The sequence below is a fragment of the Ursus maritimus genome, unplaced genomic scaffold (assembly GCF_017311325.1).
Source record: "Ursus maritimus isolate PB19 unplaced genomic scaffold, ASM1731132v1 scaffold_33, whole genome shotgun sequence".
Taxonomy (NCBI): Eukaryota; Metazoa; Chordata; class Mammalia; order Carnivora; family Ursidae; genus Ursus; species Ursus maritimus.
Window position 1 is genome coordinate 16,592,883 of NW_024425897.1, and position 22,332 is coordinate 16,615,214.

A 22,332-nucleotide genomic window follows, 5' to 3' on the forward strand; every position below is an offset into this window, starting at 1 on the left:
TAAATGCAAAGATGCCCACACACATACGTACACGCGGATGCACAAACATAAACACGCATGCGTGTGTGACCTCTGTGCACCTCCCCCCACACGCAGATGCACTCACGTGTGTACGCACGGATTCATGAAGACATCCACGTACACACGTGGAGAGGGGCCCTGGCTCCCATAGAAACAAGAATGTATGTACGTGTGGGTACGCACAGACGTGTGTCACGCCTGTGGCTTTCGATTCAGCGACAGTGACCCATTGTGTGGTGGCAAAGGATTAGTAATTTCCTCCGTGGTGGCCCTGTGTGAGCCAGCAATGTGTCAGGAAGGTATTCTAAAGCAATTTGGGATTTGCCTCACTCGGATGAACATTCTAGTTCCGGGGGGCCGCCTGAGAAGGCTCTGGCGGGGTGCGGTCTGAGGGTTCGGGCAGGGATTGTGGAGAGGAAGCCACAGGGGACGCAAATATACATTATAAGACCCTGACTTGACATGCATGGCCATGTTCGAGTCCTGGCACATCAGACCTGGGCGTGTGTTCCCCGGAGTCTCCTCCTGTCCAGCGGGCAGGGTAGGTGGCAACAGGCAGCCCACCCAGCCTGTCACCACCACTGTGTCACACAGGCCTGCATGTGTGCTGACCCAATTCTCCTTCCTTCTCCCTCATCAGCCAAACTGAACCCCAAGCAGAGCCCCATTCCTGCATGTGACAATTGCTGACACTTTTGTGTAGTGTCCGCCTTGCCGTCCAGACTCGCTATCCCACACCTAGCTGGGAGCGTTGGCCCACGTGCGTGGACGGGTGAATGGCTGAGCGAATGGTTGAAGGAATGGAAAATCCCCTTGGCCTTGACCGCACCTGGTCCCCAATGCAAAAGAGAACGGTTCAGATTTGTTCAACTCTGTCTAGTTCTAATAGCCCAATTTCTGTTGACCCACCCCAGTTTCTTAGAATAAGGGTGAACAAACCTTTTCTGTAAAGAGCCAGAGAGTAATTTAAAAAAAAATTTTTTTTAATTTTTATTTTTTTCAGACAGTAAATATTCTCAGTTTTGCCATCCGCTCTCTGTGATGAGTGCTCAACTCTGCCATTTTAGCACGGAAGCAGCTGTAGACAGTGTGCAGACAAAGGTGTGGCTGTGTGCCAATAAAACAGCATTTACCAGGTATTTCCTCTCCTCAGCCTGTGTCTGCTCGCTTCCAAATGCTCTGCGAACCCCTGACCTAGAGCAGTGCCAACAATGAGCTCACTGGGTGTGTGCTGGGGCACCCCACTCTCAAGAAAGGGAGAGGCGGTGGAGAGGGAGCTTTGGGCAAACGGGACCCGGATTCTGTTGCCACATCCTGGCTGCAAAGGATCCTGGGCAAGTCATTCATTCCCTTGAGCCTTTGGTTCTTCATCGGAAAAGTGGGAAGATGAACTGTTCCCCCACAGGGCTCTGGTGAGGCTTATCTCAGGAGCTTGGAAAGTGTCGGTTCCCTTGTCCCTCAGCCCTGTTCTTTTTATTTCCCAAAGAGGCCATGGTAGCGTAGTGGCGAAGAGCAAGACACTGATGTCAGACAGGTGGGGGGGTGGGGCAGGTAGCCAGTTCAACTTCATAGGTGTCGTCTGCAGGAGCCTAGCAAGTGACTTGACCTCCCTGAGTCTCAGTTTTCCCATCTGAAAGAGCAGAGGCACTTCCCTAATAAGGTTGAGGTTGGGAGTGCCTCTCTAGGTGACCCTTGAATGACATGGGTTTGAACTGCACAGGTTCATTTATATACAGATTTGTTTCTAGAAATACAGTACAGCAAATGTATTTTCTTTATGGTTCTCTTAACGCTTTTTCTCTAGCTTACCTTTTAAAAAAAAAAATTTGTGCATTTGACAGAGAGCACAAGCAGGGGGAGCGGCAGGCAGAGGGAGAGGGAGAAGCAGGCTCCCCGCTGAGCAGAGAGCCCGAAGTGGGTCTCCATCCCAGGACCCTGGGATCATGACCTGAGCAGAACGCAGACACTTACCCATCTAAGCCACCTAGGCGCCCCTCTAGCTTACTTTATTGTGAGATGTATAGAATACATATAGCATACAAAATATGTGTTAATCGACTTTCTGTGATCAGTGAGGCTTCTGGTCAGTTAAGTTTTCAGGGAGTCAGAAGTTACATGCAGATTTTCAACTGTGCCCCTGATCCCTGTGTCGTTTAAGGGCCAACTGTAGTTAAAGTCATTCATGTCAGATCCTTAGCAGAGTGCTCATGGGAAGGTTCTCAGCAAATGGTATTGATGATTCTTAGGAAGCAGCATGGCCCTAGGCCTGCCAAACACAGAATTTAGCCTCAAGCAGATCTGGGGGTTCAGCCTAGCTGTGCCACTTGAAGCACCACCTTGGGAAATTGGATTTTCCTCTGTATTTTGGTGTCCCCTTTTCTTTCATGTAAGAGATGGACCCAGTGCTCTGTAACACGAGTCTGTAGCCTGAATTCTAGAACTTTCTATACATGTTATCTTACATCGTGGCCAGGTAGGTGCCACACTGAGGTCCATCTCCTGGGAAGGTAGAATCCTCCCATCCCTCTGCTGTTTCCCCTCCCCCATCTCCTTCCACCTGCTTGGGCCCTGACAAAAGTACCACGTGTTTATTAGGAGAAAACTTAGAAAAGAGAGATAAACGGGTGGGGGGGGGGGAAGCTTGTAAAGCTCTTAATCCCACTACCTGGAAATAACCCTGCTGACACCTTGGAGTCTGTCCTCGGTGGGTTTTTAATGCATATAAATTAGGTGGGATGCATATACATTTTTTAAATGGTAATTCAGTTTACTGTTCAGCTTTAAAAAATATATATATGGTTCTGGTCAGGGAGCAGCAAGAACTGATGTGTTTTGGTATCCAGCCCCGGAAGGCAGGTCTGGTGGTCAGTGTGGTCTTTTGGTACTTTGTGCAGACAGCGGGGAGGCTGCACGCTTCATCACTGACTTGCTCTGGCTTGGCTCATGGTCTGTTTCAGAAAGATCTGCCCTGGCACCAAACACAGCTCTCCTCCCAGCTCCAGTGGGTGATGGGAAGAAGGAACGTGGTTGGAGCCATGCGTGCGTTCATTCACTCATTCCAGGAGCATTTCTGGAGCTCCTCCCCTGGGCCAGGCCAGCCCTGTGCTGCAGGGGGGCATCCAGGAGCTCTGAAGACCCCCTCAAATGGCCCAGTCCTCCTCAGCCTGCCCTGCTTGTCTCTGGATGGCGGCTGGGAATTCAGAAACAGAAACAGCGGACAGTGAGGGTCAGAAGGACAAGCTTTGAGCTGGGGGGAGGAGCGTCTCAGCTGAGCTCAGTGGACAACGTTTTCCAGAAGTCAGGCCAGCTTGAGTGGGTTCAATTTACTCCTCTTTGCCAAACCACCTTTTCCCAAGGGAGCTTCTAAAATCCTGGAAAGACGTGGTGCTTTCAGACCTGGACTCAAATCCGGAGCCTGGCACCTACTGACTATGGGACCCTGGGCAGGTGCCGTAACCCTCCTGCAGGTGAATTGCCTTGTTTGTAATCTAGTGTCTGCCCATCCTGGGAAGGATGGCCTGAGAAGTGCTCAGCTCAGTGCCTCGTCCCAGGGAGCCCCACAATGGAGACCTTTGTCCCACCTCGCCTCATTTCCAAGCAGTGCCGAGTAGTGGGTACTCAAAATGAACTCGGAGGCCACACACATACTCACACATATAACCACCGCCCTTCCCTCCTTGGCCCACTTCACACATCACAAAGCACGGCACATTCCAAAGGTTTCCAGGAGCCTGCCTGAGATCACACAGCCAGAAAGGGGCAGAATTTTATCCCAGATGGTTCTGATTCTAGAGGGTGTTCTCCTATCCAGACTGACTTATGGCCTCAGTCTCCCATCTGTACGAGGGGAATAACCACACCCACTTTAGAGGGCTCTTCGATGCATTGAATGAGATGATCCTGGGAAACCTTTGCCTCTGTCCTGGTCCCCTGGCCAGCCTTCAGGAGATGGTCATCATGAACAAGACGATACCTGCCCTTCTTGGAGAGAGGAGACAAGGGGCATAATTGAGAAGTTGCCAGAAAGCAGTGCAGTCTTTGCCCTGAGACAGCATGATGTGGTGGGAAGGGGGCCCCTGGTGTCTCCTCTTGAGATGCCAGCCTGACCACTTATTAATGGAGGCACCCAGCTCTCTCTCCTTCCTCTCTACCCGACCCCATATTAATTTCTCCATTGTCCTACTTGTAACTTATAGTTGCTCTATTTGCTAGTGTCGTTCTTCCACAAGAATGTCGGTTCCATCAGAACAAGGACATGGCCCTTTTTGTCCTGTCACTGCACATACCTGGCCTGTAGTACTCAGTTGTTGCATAATTGGCAGGAGGGAGGGGTTTGCAGGTATGGGGATTAAATGAGGGCTTCCCAGAGTGGAGGACAGGTACCGCTGGCCCCACTAGTATTGAATCACATAGGGTGAGACCGTCCTTTTCCTCTTCAATTCTCCTGGTGACATTAAGGGGAAAGCCTCCACCCAGGGTGAGTATCTAACACCTTCTTAGCCCTGACTTGCTAAACTTCCTTTTTTAACACAAAGAGGAGGCCCCAGGATCAAATCATTTGGCAGGCCACAATGCCCAGCTAGGATTTCATTTTGTTTGACATGTTGGCTTTCACTGTATTTACTTTTACATTTATCTGGGGCTGGAGATACTGGCTGCCAATGACAGAAGGTCATGATAAAGTTTCTTTTAAAAATACACTTATTTTTTCCAAGGCAGTGCGTCTAAAGGAAACTATTAGCAAGTGATAAGCAGTGTAAGGTGGCCGATGAGGCAAAAATCTTAAGGTGGTTCTGGAATGATTGCCATGAGACGTACAGTCTAACCTTTAGGAGATGATCAAAACGAAACAAACCAGTATGCTGCAGAGTTAGGGAGGAGGATGTCCCGGGATGTCTTTGGCCAAGGTCAAGAAGAATAGGTCTCGGATGGCGGCTGGACTACACAATGTGATTGGAGGCAGAGGCCCAGCTGGGCTACCATTTCCTGGAAGTCCTGCCCATAGCGAGCTGAAGGCTCATGCTTCCCCAGCTGGCTGCCTAAGCCAGCACTCCTACCCTTGTAAAGCCCAGACCACAGAGGGCAGAATGTCACCAGATGCCCAGAAGCATGAGGTCACAGTCAGGGGTAGGAGTTCTCACTAATTGGCACAGCCCTGTCTCCATACTTGAAGGGCCCAGAGCAGCCAGCCTTTGGCTTCTGCACTTAGCAAAATTGGATCCAGCCCTGGAGAGAAAAATCCAGCAAGACAGGGTCTAAGCTTCCTTGTCCCTCCCCACTTCTCCGAGCTTTGCAGCAGTATCAAAGGCGGGAGGGGGTGTGCATTAGCAAGAAGTAAGCCCTGCTTTCCTGGGCAGCTAGGCTCCTGCTTTGCGTCTTCCAGTGTCTGGCCAGCCACCATCCTCTTTGTCTGGCTGGGACATGAACCTTCTGCCACCAACCTCTTACTGAATGGAACTCTATAACTTCATTTCCTAGACGCGCGTCGGGTTAAGCGGGTGGCAAACAGCTGGCACTTCTCACTTGCTTTCTGGCATTTCCCATTTTTAATAGGAAGTGAACGTGGCATTTTTTATTAGAAAGCCCCTGAGTCCGAGGTTTAATATCTTCAGTGTTAGATTCATGAACGACTTGGAAGTTAAAAGCTTGCCTACGGCTGGAATTTGATGGAGCACACAACTTGTCACTTGAAATGTGATTTATTTGCTCAAGGGAAGGGCGGGGGAGGAGAGGGGCAATTAAGTGGGTTTTGAGTTTTGAGTGGTGGGGAATGCTTAGAAGTGAGTGAACAACCAAAGGGTTGTAAATCCCTTCTGACAGAATAGAGTGTTTTTAAGATAACAGCTGACTTTGAAATTAGCTGCCTTGGGAATTCTAATCAGGCAGAGCTAAGGACTGTTTCCACCCAACTGTTTGCTTTATTTGGAAGATTGACACTTGAGGGGGACAGGCCCTGGGAGGTGTTCTCTAGAGCTCAGCCATAGAGCCTTTGCTACCTTACTCAAATGTACCAGGCTTGGTCTTACCTCAGGGCCTTTGCACTGGCTGGTCCCTCAACCTGGAACTCTCTTCCTCCAGATTTTCACATGGCTGCCTTCTTTCTTCATTCAGCTCTTGGCATGGAGGTCACCTCCCTTGAGGGACTTAGCCTGACTATCCTAGCTAAAGAAGCCCCCAGCCCCAGCCCCCTCTGTCCAATAAATCTCTTTTTATTTTCCCCTTAGCACTTGTGCGTCTCTGAATATTTCATCTATTTGCCTGTTTACTTATTTATTGCCTGATGACTCCCCTGGCCAACCAGTCCCATGAGATTAAGGATGGGGCTGTCTTGCACACACCTAGAACAGTATCACCGACCCCTAGAATACTACCATGCCCACAGTGCCACACTCACTAAATGGATCGTGAACGTTACTGACTATCTCTGGGCCTCAGCGAAATGAGATTGGTCTTGAGCGGTGGCTCTCAAAGCGAGGTCCCTGGACCACCAGCATTAGCATGACCTGGAAGCTTGTTAGAAATGCCAATTCTCTGGGACCCAACCCAGACCCCCAGAACCAGAATTTCTCAGGGTGGGACCAGCCATCTTTGTTTTAAGAAGCTCTTCCAGGGGATTCTGATGCACCATCCAGTTTGTCAGCCACTGGCCTCATGCTTAAACACCTCTGAGTTCTCGGCAGGTGAAACTGCAGGAAGGGGAGCGGGTATGGCAGGGGAGACCATACATGCCCAGTCTAGAACATTCCAGTTTAAGACCAGACATACCTGAAAGCCATACTCCAGCCTAAAATAGGATTGCCAGAAACAACAAGATAAAACCACCTAGAAGGCTTATCGAGGACTCTTCTGTCCAAACTGGCTACTTTCTGTCTGCCAGAACAGTGACTAGGGAGAAATCTAGATGCCTGGGGCAGCCACTTCCCTTCCCTCCTCCAAACCCCTCAGCACCACGCCTGGGGACCCAGGCATGTGTGAACAAATGGGGAGCGGGAGGGAGGGGAGTATGGCTCTCAGGTATGTCTGGTTGGATCCTTGTCCTCTTCTTGGAGAAACATGGTCATTTCGCAGAGAAAGGTACTGAGAGGGGAACGTGTGTGCATCCGTGCGCGCACTTGTGTGTGTGGGGTGGGTGTGCAGGTGCTTACTGCCCCAGAACCTAGGGAGGTACTAACCAGATCCTTAAGCCACTAAAACACCTTCTCCTGACCTCCAGACTGACTGCCACCAAGGCCAGCAGGCTCAGTAACCCTCGTTGCCGTAGTAGTGACATTACGGTTACCATTCACTGAGGGCGTGTGACATGCTGGAGACTCAGGGAAAGTTATGGAGCAAAAGACGGGGGTTAAGAGCCTAAGCTCTGGAGCCAGGCTGCCTGGGTTCAAATCCCAGCTCCACTGAACCTCTCTGAGCCGCAGTTTCCTTATCTGTAAAACGTGGCCGATCCAAGACTTCAATAAATCCAAGATGCTATCAGTCACAGTGTGCACTGTGTATTCATGGACCACAAAGAAAGAAATACAGTGCTAACAAAACTGTTACCTGTTCATGAATAAGATACATTCTGATTCCAGACATGTTAAACTGCAAGGAAATGTGCATCTTGGAATCCATGAAATACGGCAAGAATACCCACCGTGTGGAGCTCTTGTGCCTAGGCTGGCAGCTGGCACCTAGAGAGGGCTCATGCACTTTAGCTGGTCGTGTTACTACTACCCCCATTTTACAGATGAGGAAACTGAGATCAAAATCACTTCCCAAGGTCACCCAGCAAGTAGTAAATGGTAGAGTCAGATTTGGATTCCCTTGCCCGCGTGTCTCTTAAATGGCCCCAAAATCATGTCTGGTAACTGGGCACCCATACCATGGAGGAGATGAGAGAAAGATCAGGAACAGGCTGACATCATGTCTGTGCTGTGAGCAGGTCCTCTGTCCCTCTGGGTCTCCATAGCCTCATCTGCAGGAATAGGGCAATAGTGTGGACCCTGCAGGGCTGCTGTGAGGATTTGTGGAGGTGACTTAGGTCCCACACATAGGCTCAGTAAGCCTTTATCTTCTCCTCCCTTCCCTTCTCCACCTCCCACCCTGCAAGTGGCTTTTTGGGCTCTGCTGTTAGCCACAAAAACCCCAAGCTCAGAGCAGTTGCCAAAGATACTTGGACTGACTTGCCTGGAGTATCCGAACCTCACCCACCCTGGACACCTGCCTGATGCCTGCTCCTACTTAGAGCTCAGCCTTCTCCCTGCACCTGCTCTCCAACTCAGCCCCCAGTACACACGTGGCAGGCACAGCCCGGAGCCCCTAATTCCCCTGCAGACACTGCCTCTCAGGACTGTATGAAGAGCTTAGAAGTGGATACCTGGGGGGCGCTTGGGGGGCTCAGTCAGTTAAGCATCTGCCTTCAGCTCAGGTTGTGACCCCGGGGTCCCAGGATCGAGTCCCACATCAGGCTCTCTGCTCAGCAGGGAGCCTGCTTCTCCTTCTGCCTTTCTCTCTCTCTCTCATGAATAAATACACAAAATCTTAAAAAAAAAAAAAAGTGGGTGCCTGGGATATCAGTGTTGGTTTAGATTTTCTTGTAAATTTCAACACCATGTATTGTTCATCCTCGCCTATTTGTTTAAAGCAAACTTTTTAAGTATAATATCTGGCAAAGTGTCCAGATCCTAAGAGCACAACCTGATGAATTTCCACTAAATTCACACTCCTGTGCCAGCACCCCAATCAAAACAGAACATTGCCTGCCCACTGCCCCCCTCCCCGTACCCCTCATGCCCTCTCCAGCCTCCCCAGCCCCCAAGGGTCACCACTACACTGACTTCTAGCATCCCGGTCAGTTTGCCTGCTTTTGCACTTTGTACGTAGGGAATCATTCCGTGTGAGTCTTGTGTGTCTGGCTTTTGTTCAACATTGTGAACAGTGTGTTTATGTTTTTTTGCCCTTTAGCAATAGTTCGTTATACAGTATAGTACAAACATACACTGTTACACGGTTCTTTCACAATCGATCCATCTTTCTGTGGAAGAACATTTGGATCAGCTCCAGTGCGGGGCTATTGTGAATGGATTGCTATTAACATGGTAATACATTCTGGCATATCCGTGGGTGAATATGAGTATGCATGCCTGTTGGATATATACTTAGGGGAGGAATTGCCCATCGTGGGTTATTTGTGTATTTCACTTTGGTAGCCGTGCCAGGCTGTGATGGTACGAATTTACATCCCACCGGTGGGTGTTGCTTTCTCCGGCAGCCCCAGAAACCACAGGGTAGTGAGAGAAGCAAAGGTTTTAGCAGCAGCTCCTGGAGGGGAAGATGTGAGCAGAGAAAGAAGGTGGGATGGGTATGTGAAACCTGCCACTAGTATGAGGTTACCCTGGGAAGGAGAGTCTGGGAGTCTGGGAGCCTGTTGCCGTGATTAGCTTTGTCATACGCAGTGGGGACGGTATTTTCTGCGCTCTGGCCTGTAAGGAGTGTAGGTGGCTATTCAAGAACTGAGTATCCAGGGGAGGGAGTCCACCCACAGTTTCCACCATCCCCAATATTTAAATGTCAATATGGCTTAATTGGCTGCACAGCCCACTCCCTCCCCCTCTCCTGTAGCAGCCATAGCAAATGTACCCCTAGGACAGCAACAACAGGGGACAGCCTTGAGTCACCATAGCTGCCTCCTGCCAGCTTACCGGGCAACCCTGGACAGGTGAATCAGACTTCCTGGGAGTCAGCTGCCCTGAGAATCTCACCTTAAGGAAGTGAAGAAATGAATCTTAACGAAGATCATGGGTAGCATTTTGGATGGATATATGGGTGGACAGGTGGATACGGAGCTAGGTAGATAGGAATATACTAGATGGACAAGCAGATGTGATGTGTATATAAATATATAATATGTATTTGCACAAGGGTGTGTGTGCGTTTGCCATTTTATTGATCATTGCCTCTCCTAACAGCCAGCATTTCGTGAGCACTTAATATGCATCAGGCACGGAGAGACACCCAAACCCTTAACACACCTGATTTCATGTGATTCTCCTTAACAATCTCGTAAGGCAGGAAATATTGACCCATTTTACAGGTAATGAAAATGAGGCTCAGAGAGGTTAACTCACCTGCCTGGGGTCAGTGCTGACAAGCCAGCATTCTAACCCCCAGAGTTTGACTAAGCCCCTGTTCTAACTGCTGTGCTATACTTTCCAGCACATGCCAGGCACCTCCCTGGGCTCCTTCTCTCATTCAGTCCTCGTAGTGACTCTACTAGGTAGGTATTCTCCTTGATAGCTGAGGAAACCAAGGCCCAGAGGGGTTAAGTAACCCACCCAAAGACACACAGTAAGGAGCACAGCTGCGATCCAAACTAAGGTCCCTCTGCCACAGTTCTAGCTCCAACCACACGATCTCACGAAGTCTAACATGTAACAAGTTCTCGAAAAATATTACAGGAAGGACTAACAGTCTTTTAGCAAGGAAGTCCTAGATTAAAAGAAAAATTCAAGCCATTATTTTGACCTAAGATGGAACATGAACTTTCCTAATATCCCTTCCTCTTTCAACCAACACCGGCTACTATGAGCCAGACATAGTGCTAAGGGTGGTGAAAGCAGTGATGAATCTAGAATTCATTCATTCACTCACTCATTCCATGACCATGTACTAAGGACCTGCTGTGTGCGTGCCAGGAACTGAACGCACTGCGGGAAGGACAGACGGATGGGCATTCAGGCAACTAAATGGGGAGGTGTGGCCATCCCTGCATTCACGTCCTTTGTCATCTTGTCATTTATCATACACCACTGGTCCTCGAAATGAACTCAATGAGGCTGAAAATAGTTTGAAAAGCCCTCTATGTCGACAGGCATCTGGTCTGGGGGGAGGTGGATCGGTTCTGACACCCCACCGTCTGAAGGCTTGAATGCATCATTGGCCGGTGGTACTTGGTGGACGTGAGCCACGACTTTGCTGGTGTTTTATCACTGTCCCTCAGCAGCTTCGGGCGAGCAGGAGCAGCTGGGACAAGTGGCTGGCAGAGTGCTGTCTGAGTGGTGTCTGAGGACCCCAGAAGTTGTTGGTTTATGTGCGGCTCTCCTTCTGTGCAACTCTGGGACAGATGGAGCTTGGCAAGCCTGCCTCTGGACTGGGTTAGATTCTGCAGGTATCCTGCGGTGCCAGGGTGGGGCTGTCGGTGAGAGAACGTGCCTGCTCCCGACCTGCATCCCAGAACCAGATCTGAGGCCCAGTTACAGGCTCCTGATCCAATAGGAAACTAGTGGCACCTCCACTCTTACTTGTCACATCTAACAGCCACTGTGGGTCACTGTCATCTGAACAACTGCCAATCATATATTTTGTCCTTTCGCTTTCCAGCCTGTGTAAGGGACGGACGCTCTATTCTGTGGTGAGGGACGCCAAAATCGTCCTGGATGTCAACAAAACGAGGCAGATTGCCCAAGAAATTGTGAAGGTACCACAGGGGCTGGGGCTCCCTCCCGAGACGCATGGTATGGCTTCAGACCAACAGTCTGGATTTAAAAAAAAAAAAAAAAATAGACTTGCTCTGAAAAATACCAGACTGTAGGTGAGGAAGAGTTTTGCCCGGACGGCACCAGTAGGGTTGGTCTCCGATGTTTGGTTGCCATCTGCTGCCTCATCATCGTGATAATTGGGCCTGTTGTGGGGACCCGGAGAAGCTGGTGCCGCTCGAATCCCTTACCCTTCGGATGCTTGAATTCCCAGGAGCGCACGCCGTCTCTCTCCGCGGCTGCTGGGGAAACATCCAATTGTTGCGAGTAGTTTGGGATTAAAACAAACTGGAACGTCGTCTGTTTTCTGGCAGGTGCCTCATTAGTCAGTTGACTGGGGTTTTTAGTTCCTCTTGGAAGTGTCAGGACTGAGCTGTTAGAGGAGATAAAACGGGACTGCTCATAGAGGCGAAACACCAAAAATCTAGTGACTCCCCCTTGAGCGAGACCTCCACTAGACTCTCTCCTCCGTGCTCTTGGTCTCTGGCTCATGATCCGTCCCTTGAGGAACCCAGCGTGTTCTGCACTGATACGGGTTAAGTGGATAGAAAACAAATCTCCTTCAGAGGAGTTATTTTTTCAAGAGGAAGTGTGGGGAGGTGGTGGGTGGAATTCCTTTCTCCGGGGACCTCCTCTCCGTTTTTGTCTTCACTTTTTTTCCCCACTAGGGACATCTTTCTTTGTTGCTTCTTTAGGAAGCAGAAGAGCTAAGTGGGAGCAGTTTGGCGGGAGTCCGAGGGTGGTGGCGGATGTGTGTCTTGGGGACCCTGCCTGTTCCCACTTGTCATGACTTCTCTCACCGCACCTCCGAGCCTCTGCGTTGGGGTCCCCGGAACTGCGGCTGTTCGGGGCGCTCTTGTTGGAAAGGCAGGGAGGGTGAACCCAAGCCGGGATAGCAGCAGCAGCAGCAAGTGCTCAGGTGTTCCATGAAAATTCCCATTTCCTTGCTTCCTGCAGGGCATGGGGTACCTCCACGCAAAGGGGATCCTGCACAAGGACCTCAAGTCAAAGAATGTCTTCTATGACAACGGCAAGGTGGTGATCACAGACTTCGGGCTCTTCAGCATTTCCGGGGTGCTGCAGGCTGGCAGGTGAGTCGCGGTGGAAGGGCCCAGTGGAGTTCTTGGCCGATGACAGTCGGGGGCGAGAAGTCACCCAAATGGCATCCGTGACGGAGACTGGGTGTTGGGCCTGAGGTCGCTTAGCTGGGCGGCTAGGCTGCTGCTGATGCCAGGTCAGGCCGTGATTCCCCGGGGGGGCCTGTCTTGCAAGTGGTGCCTTTAAGCACACGGGCGTTATTGGGCACAGAGGATCCCCAAATCCTGGAAGCCTTTGCCCTCGAATTTAACTGGAAGACCCTCCCTTTGCCCTGAGTACGCACCCAGAAGCTAGAAACACCCGAGTCCTTGCTCAAAGTTTTCTTATGAATTGATCCATTTGGGTGCAGTAAAAGTCCTAAGGGATTTAAAGTCAGCCCCTCCCCCCCCTCCGCCGTGGCCTCCCCTTGGCTCTGCCACTTAATCACTGTGACGTTAGTTATACTCCTGGAACTTTCCTGAACTTCAGTTTCCATGTCTGCAAGAAAAATGACAGTGTGATCGTGCCCACCTTGTAGGATCCTTGTGTGCTTGAAACAACAGTCAAGCGTCCACCGCAGGGCCCGGAGCACAGGAAACACTACACAGGGAGTAGCTGCTGCTGAGTCGTTGTAATTACTATAAATTTGCGTATCCCTCCCCCAGTGTCACCCAGGAGAATCATTAACCATCCCGAAGTAATTAACTCTCAGGAGCCGCTCAGCCAAGGGCAAGCTGCCTTGAATTGACCATGAGAAACAGCTTGATTCCAAATAAACAACCCATGATTCAGGAGGTCTGCCCTCTCTGACTTTTAATTTGGAGTGTGGACGCTCGCGTGCGTGTACACACACACACACACACACACACTTAAAAACCCCGCGGTTTTCTCTCATCACGCCTCTTATAACCTGTGCGTTCCTCCTCCGGATGGCAGCCCCACACTCTCCTTTCACTGGTTTCAGCTGCTTCGAGGGACCGATCTCTTTGAGGTCCACCCCAGGGCCCCCCAAGGTGAATTCTGTTCGTGCTATAGAATGCCTTGCATCTAAGAGCGCCCCAAAATCAGCAATGGTCTGGCTGCTTTCTGTGTGATCTAGAAACAGGACGCGTAACAGAAGCGTAATTTTCTCTTCGGGTCTTGCTCCGCCCAGAAAGATTCAGTGCAGTCTCCACAACTATGTGGACACGGAAGACGAGAAAAGAAGTAGGTAAATGAACAAAGAGATCAGTGGATAGGTAGGCGGAGAGAGTCCCTCGACTCGGAACCCAACAAGCCAGGAGGGCCGAACCGTGTGCCTTCTTCCCTCCCTCTCCCCAGCAGCACTGCCAAGCCGGTTTGCGGGTGGAGGGGTTGCATGCGCGCCCGTGCTCATGCGCACCCGTGCTCATGCGCACACGTGTGACACAAGTCCGTTCGTCCATCACCCCAGGCTAAGGGGCAGAGGAAGCAGTTGGTAACGTCACTGTGAAGTCAAGGATGTGTGTCCAGACCAAAAGAGGCCCAGCAGATGCTTTCGTGAACCGGCCTCAAGGCTCTTAAAAAAAATCTGATTCCTCCTACCCGGAGCCATGTCCACACCCTCCCCCCCAACTGTCCTTGCCAGTAGATTCTCCCGCAGGAGGAGGAAAGGGGGCAGGACCTCTGATTTTCTCCCTTTTGGTTCTTGGTTTTTCTAAAGCCCCAGGGTAAAGAGGAAGAAAGGAAATGGAATGACGTGAGCATCCTTTCCTTTACCTCATTCACAGAGGCCCAGTGTCAACCGGGAAGCAAGTTCAAGTCAAGGGCAAGGTGGCTGCTGCCCTTGTTGTCCAGCCGGCACTCCCCCACACTACCCCTACCTAGCCTTGTCATCTACACAAATCCCAGGCTGTGTCGGGAGAGGCCAGGGAGCCCTCAGCGACCTCTCCTAGAAGAAATCCACATTTCTTGCCTTGCCCATGAGTCCCCATCGGGGGTCTCCTGTGGTGGTTGAATGTTCCCTGCTGCAGTTGTATGTAGGGCTTAGTTTTCATGGAAGGTTTCAGTTTGCTCCCTAAGGGTGCCATTTCTCCAGAAATTGCTGGAAAATTGTGGTTGGGAGTCTCTGGGGTCACTTGTTACATCCATGGGTTTGGGCAGGTCACTTAAGTGTTTTGAAGCTCTGTGTCCTCATCCACGGAATAGGGGTCTTACTCATCCCATCATGGGTTTGTTGGGATGAAGTGCGATAGATAACCTGGGGCAATAGGCACTCAGCAGGGGCTGCTTGCTGTCTGCACCCACCCCAGCCCCAGTTAGAGCCTGAGGCGTTCACAGTGCTGGGTTCCCAGCAGGGGGAGAACTGCCGGGCCTGGGCAGGGGTGGGGGTTACCCAGTGAAATGAGCGTGTCCTGAACATCCAGACAGACCCCGGGGGTTCCCCCGAGCCCATCCCCAGCATTGCCAGCATATAGCTGCTCTGCCATCCTCGAGAAAAGGTGTCATTTTCCATGCCAGCGCTATCATGCCAGCCACCCACAGGCTCTTATTAATCATAATAATAACCATAATGAAGATGATTTGAGTTTGTCACCGGTGGGCCCATCGCCATGGGAACGGGACATCCCAGAGTGTCTGGGCCAGGCCTGGCATCCCGCCCCCTCCCACCCTGGGCTGATGGCTGGGGAGTGGCCAGCACCCCTCCTCCTGGCCCAGCCTGCAGTTGTAAATCTGCACCCAGCCAGCGAGTCCAGAATAGGCAGCAAGGGCGGTCAGAAGACGATCAGAACTGGGGTGCTCTCCCTTTCAGCAGCAGCACCCCATCTCACCACACCCCCAATGGCCTGGTGGTGCCTAGAGAGTGTCGGCTGGCTCAGGCCACGGCCCTTCCTTCTTAGATGATGTTCTTACTTTGGGCTGTAGTCTCAACTCCATCTCTGAGTGTTCAAGATGTAAACATATCCATAGGTAATAATTCTGTCTAATAATCCCGTGGCCCTGACAGCTGACACAGCCCTGCGCCAGTGTTGTGTGAGATTAATGTGCCCATTGTGCAGATGGGAAAGTGGAGACTCAGGTCTGCTCAGGGTCACATGGTTAGTAAGCAGCAGATAGGTCCTTAAGTCCTGCAGGCATCCCCAGTTGTGGAAGCAAGAACTCATTGGGCCCTGCCAACTCAATGGCTTGCCAATGGATTTGGGTCTTACTTCCTAGCAGAGGACGTGTTCTACCAGGTCTGCTGTGTAGAGCTATCCCTGTGTTACTGGTGCAAAAAGACTGAAATTTGGACTATTTCTTTATTTTATGTATAAATGAGAACAGTGATTCTCACCTGGGGCTCTCCTGCCCTCCCCACTCCTCCAGGGATATTTGTGATGTCTGGAGACCTTTTTAGTTGTCACAACAGGGGAGGGGGTCATCCTGGTGTTCAGTGGGGGGAGGCCAGGGACGCAGCTACACATCTTACACTACACAAAACAGGCCCCCGCCACAAAGAATCATCCAGCCCCCGAAGTCCTGGGACCTCTCTTCTCAGGGTTCTCTCCTCCCCCGATGTGTGGTCCACAAGATAACTTTAGGGATGACGTGAATAAGTATTTTTCATCTTAATTTTCATGTGTACTGAAAAAGTCCTAGTTCCCATGTATGGTCATGGTAAGAAGTAAATGAAAAACCCCATTTGTAGTAATAATAATTGAGAACAGCCCTGTCCAATAGACAGAAGACACAGAAGGCTATGTAATTTTAACTTTGATTAAAATTAAATCAAATTTAAAGTTCAATTCTTCAGCTGCACTAGTTGGATTTCAAGTGCCCAATGGACATGATGGCTCATGGCTGCCATATTGGATAGCACAGACAGACGGAGAACATTTCCATCATCATGGAAAGTTCTATGGGATAGTGCCGCTCTAGAAGGTGTTCAGATAGGGCAAGAATCATGGTCATGGAATATGAATGAGTGCAGTTCAGGGAGCAGTGCATCACGTCTGACATAGCTCGGAAGCCACCCTAGGAGGACTGGAGAGTCCAGCCAGCCCCAGGTCTCCACATTCTGGACGCTCTGGGCCATCATGATCTCACTCCTGATGGTTGGAGATATCCATCCCCATCCCCCATCGCTGCACCCTCTCCTTGTAGTAACTGGCCCTTTCCCGGGAGCCTTGAATCAGTGGAAACCTTGTAGGAGGTCTGCTCAGATTTCAGTCCCAAATGGAATGCTCTGTACTTACTGAAGTCTTACCATGTGAAGATAAATACAGATAAAATTTTATCTAAAGTGAGTTCCTTCTTATCTTTGACACATTCCCCTGTTTAAATTTTTTTCGTATAATGCTTATCACTATCTGTATTTTTCCTATTTCTTTAATTCATTTGTCATCACCTTCCCCTACCAAAGCTCAGGCTCCAGGAGGACAGAGACCTTGCTCGTCTCCTTCACTGCTGTGTTCCCAGTGCCAAAAACAGAGAGCTTAGGCATAGTAGGTTCTCCAGAAATGCAGTGAATCCTCATTATTCGTGGATTCCATATTTGCAAATTTGCCTACTCACTTAAATCTTTTTGCACTCCCAAATCAATACGGCCCCTTCGCATTCATTTGTGGGCATGCGCAGGGTGGTGAAAATTTGAATCACCTGATGTATGTGTTCCCAGCTGAGGTCAGACGAGGAAGATGCTCTGCGTTCTTGTTTGAGTTCTCATACAGAGAGGACCGGGGGACAGAGAGGACCGGGGGACAGAGTTGGGAGGGGACCGTGCAGGGCAGGAAGCCCTGAGTCCCGGGGCCAGCGGGACAGAGTTTCACAACTCTGGCATGTGGTTGTGGGGCCGCCTCAGACACATCCCTCAACACTTCTGAGCCTTGTTTTCTCTTCCGTAAAATAATGAAAATAGAATGTACGAGGATGAGTTGTTTTTAGGATTTAAGATTATAATCGGTGTGAGGTGTGTGCGTGAATACATATTTCCTCTAGGAGCAATGATTCCGTATTTGCTAATTCCCTCTTTGCAGAGACTTTATACAACATAAGTGCCATGAATAACAAGACTCAGCTGTATTGGTTGAATGAATATGCAGGAGGGGGTGCCTCAGACGCAGAGGGACCCGACGATGGTTTGGGTGTTGAGCGTCTCCCTCCAGACCAGTCTTCCCTGCCCCTTTCACTAGGGCTCAGCCTCAAGTACAAGGGCAGGCAGTGCCCAGTGTGGGAGATGCAAGAAAGCCGGCGGAGGTGGTCCAGAGACTTGGGGTCAGTGCTGGGGGACTAGTCCTCCCTGGGCTGTGAAGTGAGGCTCACTCTGTGTTTTGCTTCTCAAGGCGGGAGGACAAGCTACGCATCCAGAATGGCTGGCTCTGCCACCTGGCCCCAGAGATCATCCGCCAGCTGTCTCCCGACACAGAAGAGGACAAGCTCCCCTTCTCCAAGCACTCTGACGTCTTTGCACTCGGGTAGGTGGCCCGTGCTGGCCATGGGGAGCCCCAGCCCAGGCAGAGGGACATTTCCCAAGCCTTCCCTCTCTTCTTTTGGAAGAGAGGGGGCACCTATCTGCTGGGACCTAGGTGGTCAGGTTTCTGGGTGAGATTGGGGGTATCCAAGTGGGGTGTAGGAGAAAGGATGACGCTAGCAAACCTTCATGCTGAGTTTCTAACTGGTTATGTGACCTTGACGAGGTACTTGAACCATTCATTCATTCACTGAACCAATACCTATCTACGGAACACCTACTGTTAACAAATTATCCAAAACTTGAGGGCTTAAAGCAACATTTATGATCTCAAATTTCTGTAGTCAGGAATTGGGGGGTGGGTAGCTGAATGGTTCTGAGCTGGTTCAGGATCTCTTGTGAAGTTGTAGTCAAGATATTGGCCGGGGCTGTGGTCTCATCTGAAGGTTTGATGGGCTGAGGATCCACTTCCAAGGGGGCCCTCCCTCACATGGCTGTTGGCAGGAGGCCTCAGCTCCTTGCCACGTGGGCATTTCCATAGGCTGCTTGAGTGAACTCACACACGGTGACTAGAAGCCGCATTGCCTTTATGAGCTGGTCTCAGAAATTACATGTCCTCACTTCTGCCATATTCTGTGTGTTAGAAAGAAGTCACTCAATCAGGAGATGTGAATGAAGCTCTATGTTTTGCAGGAAAGACTATCAAAGAATTTGTAGGCCTATTTTTAAGCCACTCAAGGCCCCTACTCTAACGTTTCCAGTAGAAGACCAATAGGGAAACAGTCCATTTCAGCAAAATGTGATCAATGCCATGCTGAGGATAAACCAGGACTGAGGGGGGGGGAAGGAGGAACTAAATCCAGCCTGGGAGATCAGAGAAGGCTTCCTGGAGGAAGTGACTCCTGAGCCTAAGCTAGAGGTTGAATATAAGTGGGCCAGATGGGGGTAGGGTGAGATGTCTAGATAGAAGGAACATGTGAAGAGGCCTAGGGTAACAGAAAACAAATTGCCGGGGCGCCTGGGTGGCACAGCGGTTAAGCGTCTGCCTTCGGCTCAGGGCGTGGTCCCGGTGTTAAGGGATCGAGCCCCACATCAGGCTCCTCCACTATGAGCCTGCTTCTTCCCCTCCCACTCCCCCTGCTTGTGTTCCCTCTCTCGCTGGCTGTCTCTATCCTGTCGAATAAATAAATAAAATCTTTAAAAAAAAAAAAAAAGAAAGAAAAGACGAAAACAAATTGCCAACAATGGAGGAACATGTGGGGAGTGGAAGAGGGAGAGCTGAGAGATGAAGAATCAGGAAAAAATGAGCTGGGGCTGGTGACAGCAGAGGCTAGAGGGGAATCCAAGTGAATCCTACAGGGACTAAGAGGCTGAGTTAAGGAGTTTTCACTTCCTCTTCACAGCACTGAGGAGTCATTGATGGTTATTAAGCAGGGAGTGATGTAATCATACTTTGAGTTTTAGAACAATCACTCTGCTGTGCAGAGAATGGGAAGGAGACAGATGAGATTGGAGGCTGGGTGACGAATCCAGGGGGAGATGCTGGCATTCTCCACCGAATCAGTGCCAGTGGGTTTGGACCCTGGAAATGGACATAAGCATTAAGGGGGTGGATGAGATGGGGTTTGATGACGGGTTGAGTGTGGGTGGTGCCCAGATACCTACCTTAAGCAACTGGGTGGAGACTAGTGTCATTCACCAAGGTAGAGACCCCAGAGGGGATGCCTGGGCTATGCTGAGAAGGCAAAGAGCAGATTAGGACACAGTGAGGCTGGGCTACCTTGAAGATGCCCAATTGAACCAACCAGAAGGAAACTGTATCTGTACAACTAGAGTCTGGGAAAGAAGAGTTTAGGGGCTTCTCAGCAAAGAGAGAGAAAATGCACCCATGAGAGAGAATGGGATGTCTTTGCAAGTGTAGAGAAGGATAGAGGATGAGGGACGCAGTCCCAAGGTGCAGGACAGGGGTTCCAAGAGGGTGCATCTGGGAAGGCTTCTAGGCTCCCACCCTCAAATAGCCACGCTAATCTTCGCCTTACCCTGTGCGCTGGGCTGGTTGCAAAGATGGGTGGTTACAGAGACAACGCTGGGGAAGCTGTTTGGGAAAGTTGTAGCCCTCCAGATGTGTGCAATTAGACTTAGCAGCACCAAGAGATGTTAGGGAGACCGTCTTCCATGGAAAAGTACCCTTACTATGTCCTCTGTGTAAATCTCGGGGCGGGGGGGACATTTGCTGGCATGTCAGGATTTTCGACGTCTATCACTTGGACCCCTTTAGACGTTGTCATCTGCCCTGATTAGTTTATGACCAGAACTTTTTCTAGTTAGATACTGTTATCTGAAACCAAACTGCAATAATTAAGTTGGTATATTTTAGTATAAATTTAGCAAAAAAAAAAAAAAAAAAAAGAATGTAAAAGAATGTAATTAACAAATGTACCAAAGTAAGTAATTGGTTTTCCACCGGAGTTTTAATCTTTAGCAATTTATTTTTTTCTTAGTGTGAGTTTCTCTTGGAAGTTGGGTTTGAAAGGAAGTTTTAATGAGGCTTTTATTCCTGACACTGCTGAATTCCAAGGGACCTGGTGCTCTTGGTTTCCTGCCAATTAGGTGCGTCCTGTTGCTTGGGGACATCGCGCTCAAGCATGATTTAGAACAGACCTGGACTTTTAAAAGCATACTGAGCACGTGTTAAGGTTTTTGTGGGTGCTGTCTCCTGGAATCTTCACAGGCGCCCAAATGACAGGGGAGGAACCAGGCTCTGGCAGCTCAGTGACTTGGCTTATGCTAATCAGGGGTGGATCTGGGAGTCACACTTGGGACCTCCTAACTCCAGAGTTGGACGGTTTAGCCACGGGGACCTTTGAGTCATTTCACCACGAAAACCCCTATATCCCTCAACCTTAAATAAAAGGTGATAAACCCAGCGAGGCTCTCTGAGGATCAAGCCAGAAAACCCCCATAAGGCACCTGCACCCAAGCTCCTGCTAGGCTCCCTTCCTCCTCTCCCATGAGCCCTTGCCGGCGATCTGTCTGTGCCTCCTTCCCCAGGCCCCAACCATCAGCTGCAGGGTTGCCCCCTGCCCCAAATCCATCACTTACAATTACAAAGGACTCTGGAATAGGATCGAGTGTGGGTTTCTCGTAGCATGATGGTCAGTGGTGCGATTCTACAGTCAGACCAACAGGATTCAGCTTTTGCCTGCACCTCTTATCTGCTGTGTGACCCTGGGTAAGATGCATAATTTCCTGAGCCTCAGTTTCCTCTTCTGAAAAATGGGGATGATGATCGTGCCTCCTGTTTGAAAATGTAGGTCTTATTTTTATTCAGGTATGATGATGGCAATCAAGCAGGAAGCCACTGTCATTGGAAAGATGGTTTGTTGTTCATGGTTTGCAAAAGGAGGGGTCACATCATACTACACGGGGAAAGCACCAGGGTCAGGAGGCAGAGGGAGCAGGAGGAAAGCGCAGGCAAGAGTCTTTCCTGTGGTTTACTGGGGAGGAACCGGTGAGGCAGGGTAAGCAGCCTAAGATTGGCTAGTTGGACTAATTTAGTGGGCTCTGGGGTAGGGGGGTATCCTGAGTTGGGCAGGGAATATTCGCCCCAGTGGAAACCTGAAGGAGGTGGGGGTGGGGCTTTGGATTGGTTAGTCTGCATACGAAAGGCACACTCCCAAGAGAGTCATTTACTATCTCTAGGAATATGCTGGCCCTGGGGAGAGGGGCAGTCCCTCCGAAGTCAGGGAGGCCCCCAGATGTCAAATCATCAAAATAAGAAGGCATGCTTCTTACACCTTTCCCATAATCATCATAAATGCAAAGGGCTTAGAATAGGGTTGAGCACGGAGTGAAAATTCAGTTAAGTGTTACTGATTCTTACGTTGACAACAGTCACCATCTAGCACCTTCCCATGGCAACTTCCTGACCACCTAACTCAACGCCCCAACACCTGAGCATTACCACTCCTCGCCCCAGAGGGATGAGGTTGGTAGGGGAGAGAATATGCTGAGAAGTGGGACCCTAGACTAGCTGGTCTGACAGAGTCCTCTGATCAGTAAAGAAGATAACAGAGTACTTCATGTTCTTTAAAGCAAATTTGCATAAATTATCTTAGATTAGAGGAGAGATCATTTCCTAAGGATTGTTTCAAATATTTCCTGAGTTGGGGGAATTTTGTTCCCAATGAGCTGAGACCTATCCCCGTGGTACAGCTCAGCAATCCCCCAGCATCCCGTAAGCACCCCATGGCATCCACCAAGGCCCTCACTGCCACCCATTCCCCCCAGCATTTTTCCCCACTATTCCATGGG

At 50.1% G+C, this 22,332-nt stretch overlaps 1 protein-coding gene across 1 annotated transcript in view; it reads left to right on the forward strand.

The window, feature by feature from the left end:
• KSR2 (kinase suppressor of ras 2) overlaps positions 1-22,332 on the forward strand; it is a 391,016-nt gene that overhangs the window by 365,991 nt on the left and 2,693 nt on the right. Inside the window, exons 15-17 of the mRNA XM_040619875.1 lie at positions 11,380-11,476; positions 12,492-12,625; positions 17,891-18,022. Of these exons, the coding sequence (XP_040475809.1) occupies positions 11,380-11,476; positions 12,492-12,625; positions 17,891-18,022 (363 nt within the window). The remainder of the gene's footprint in view (positions 1-11,379; positions 11,477-12,491; positions 12,626-17,890; positions 18,023-22,332) is intronic.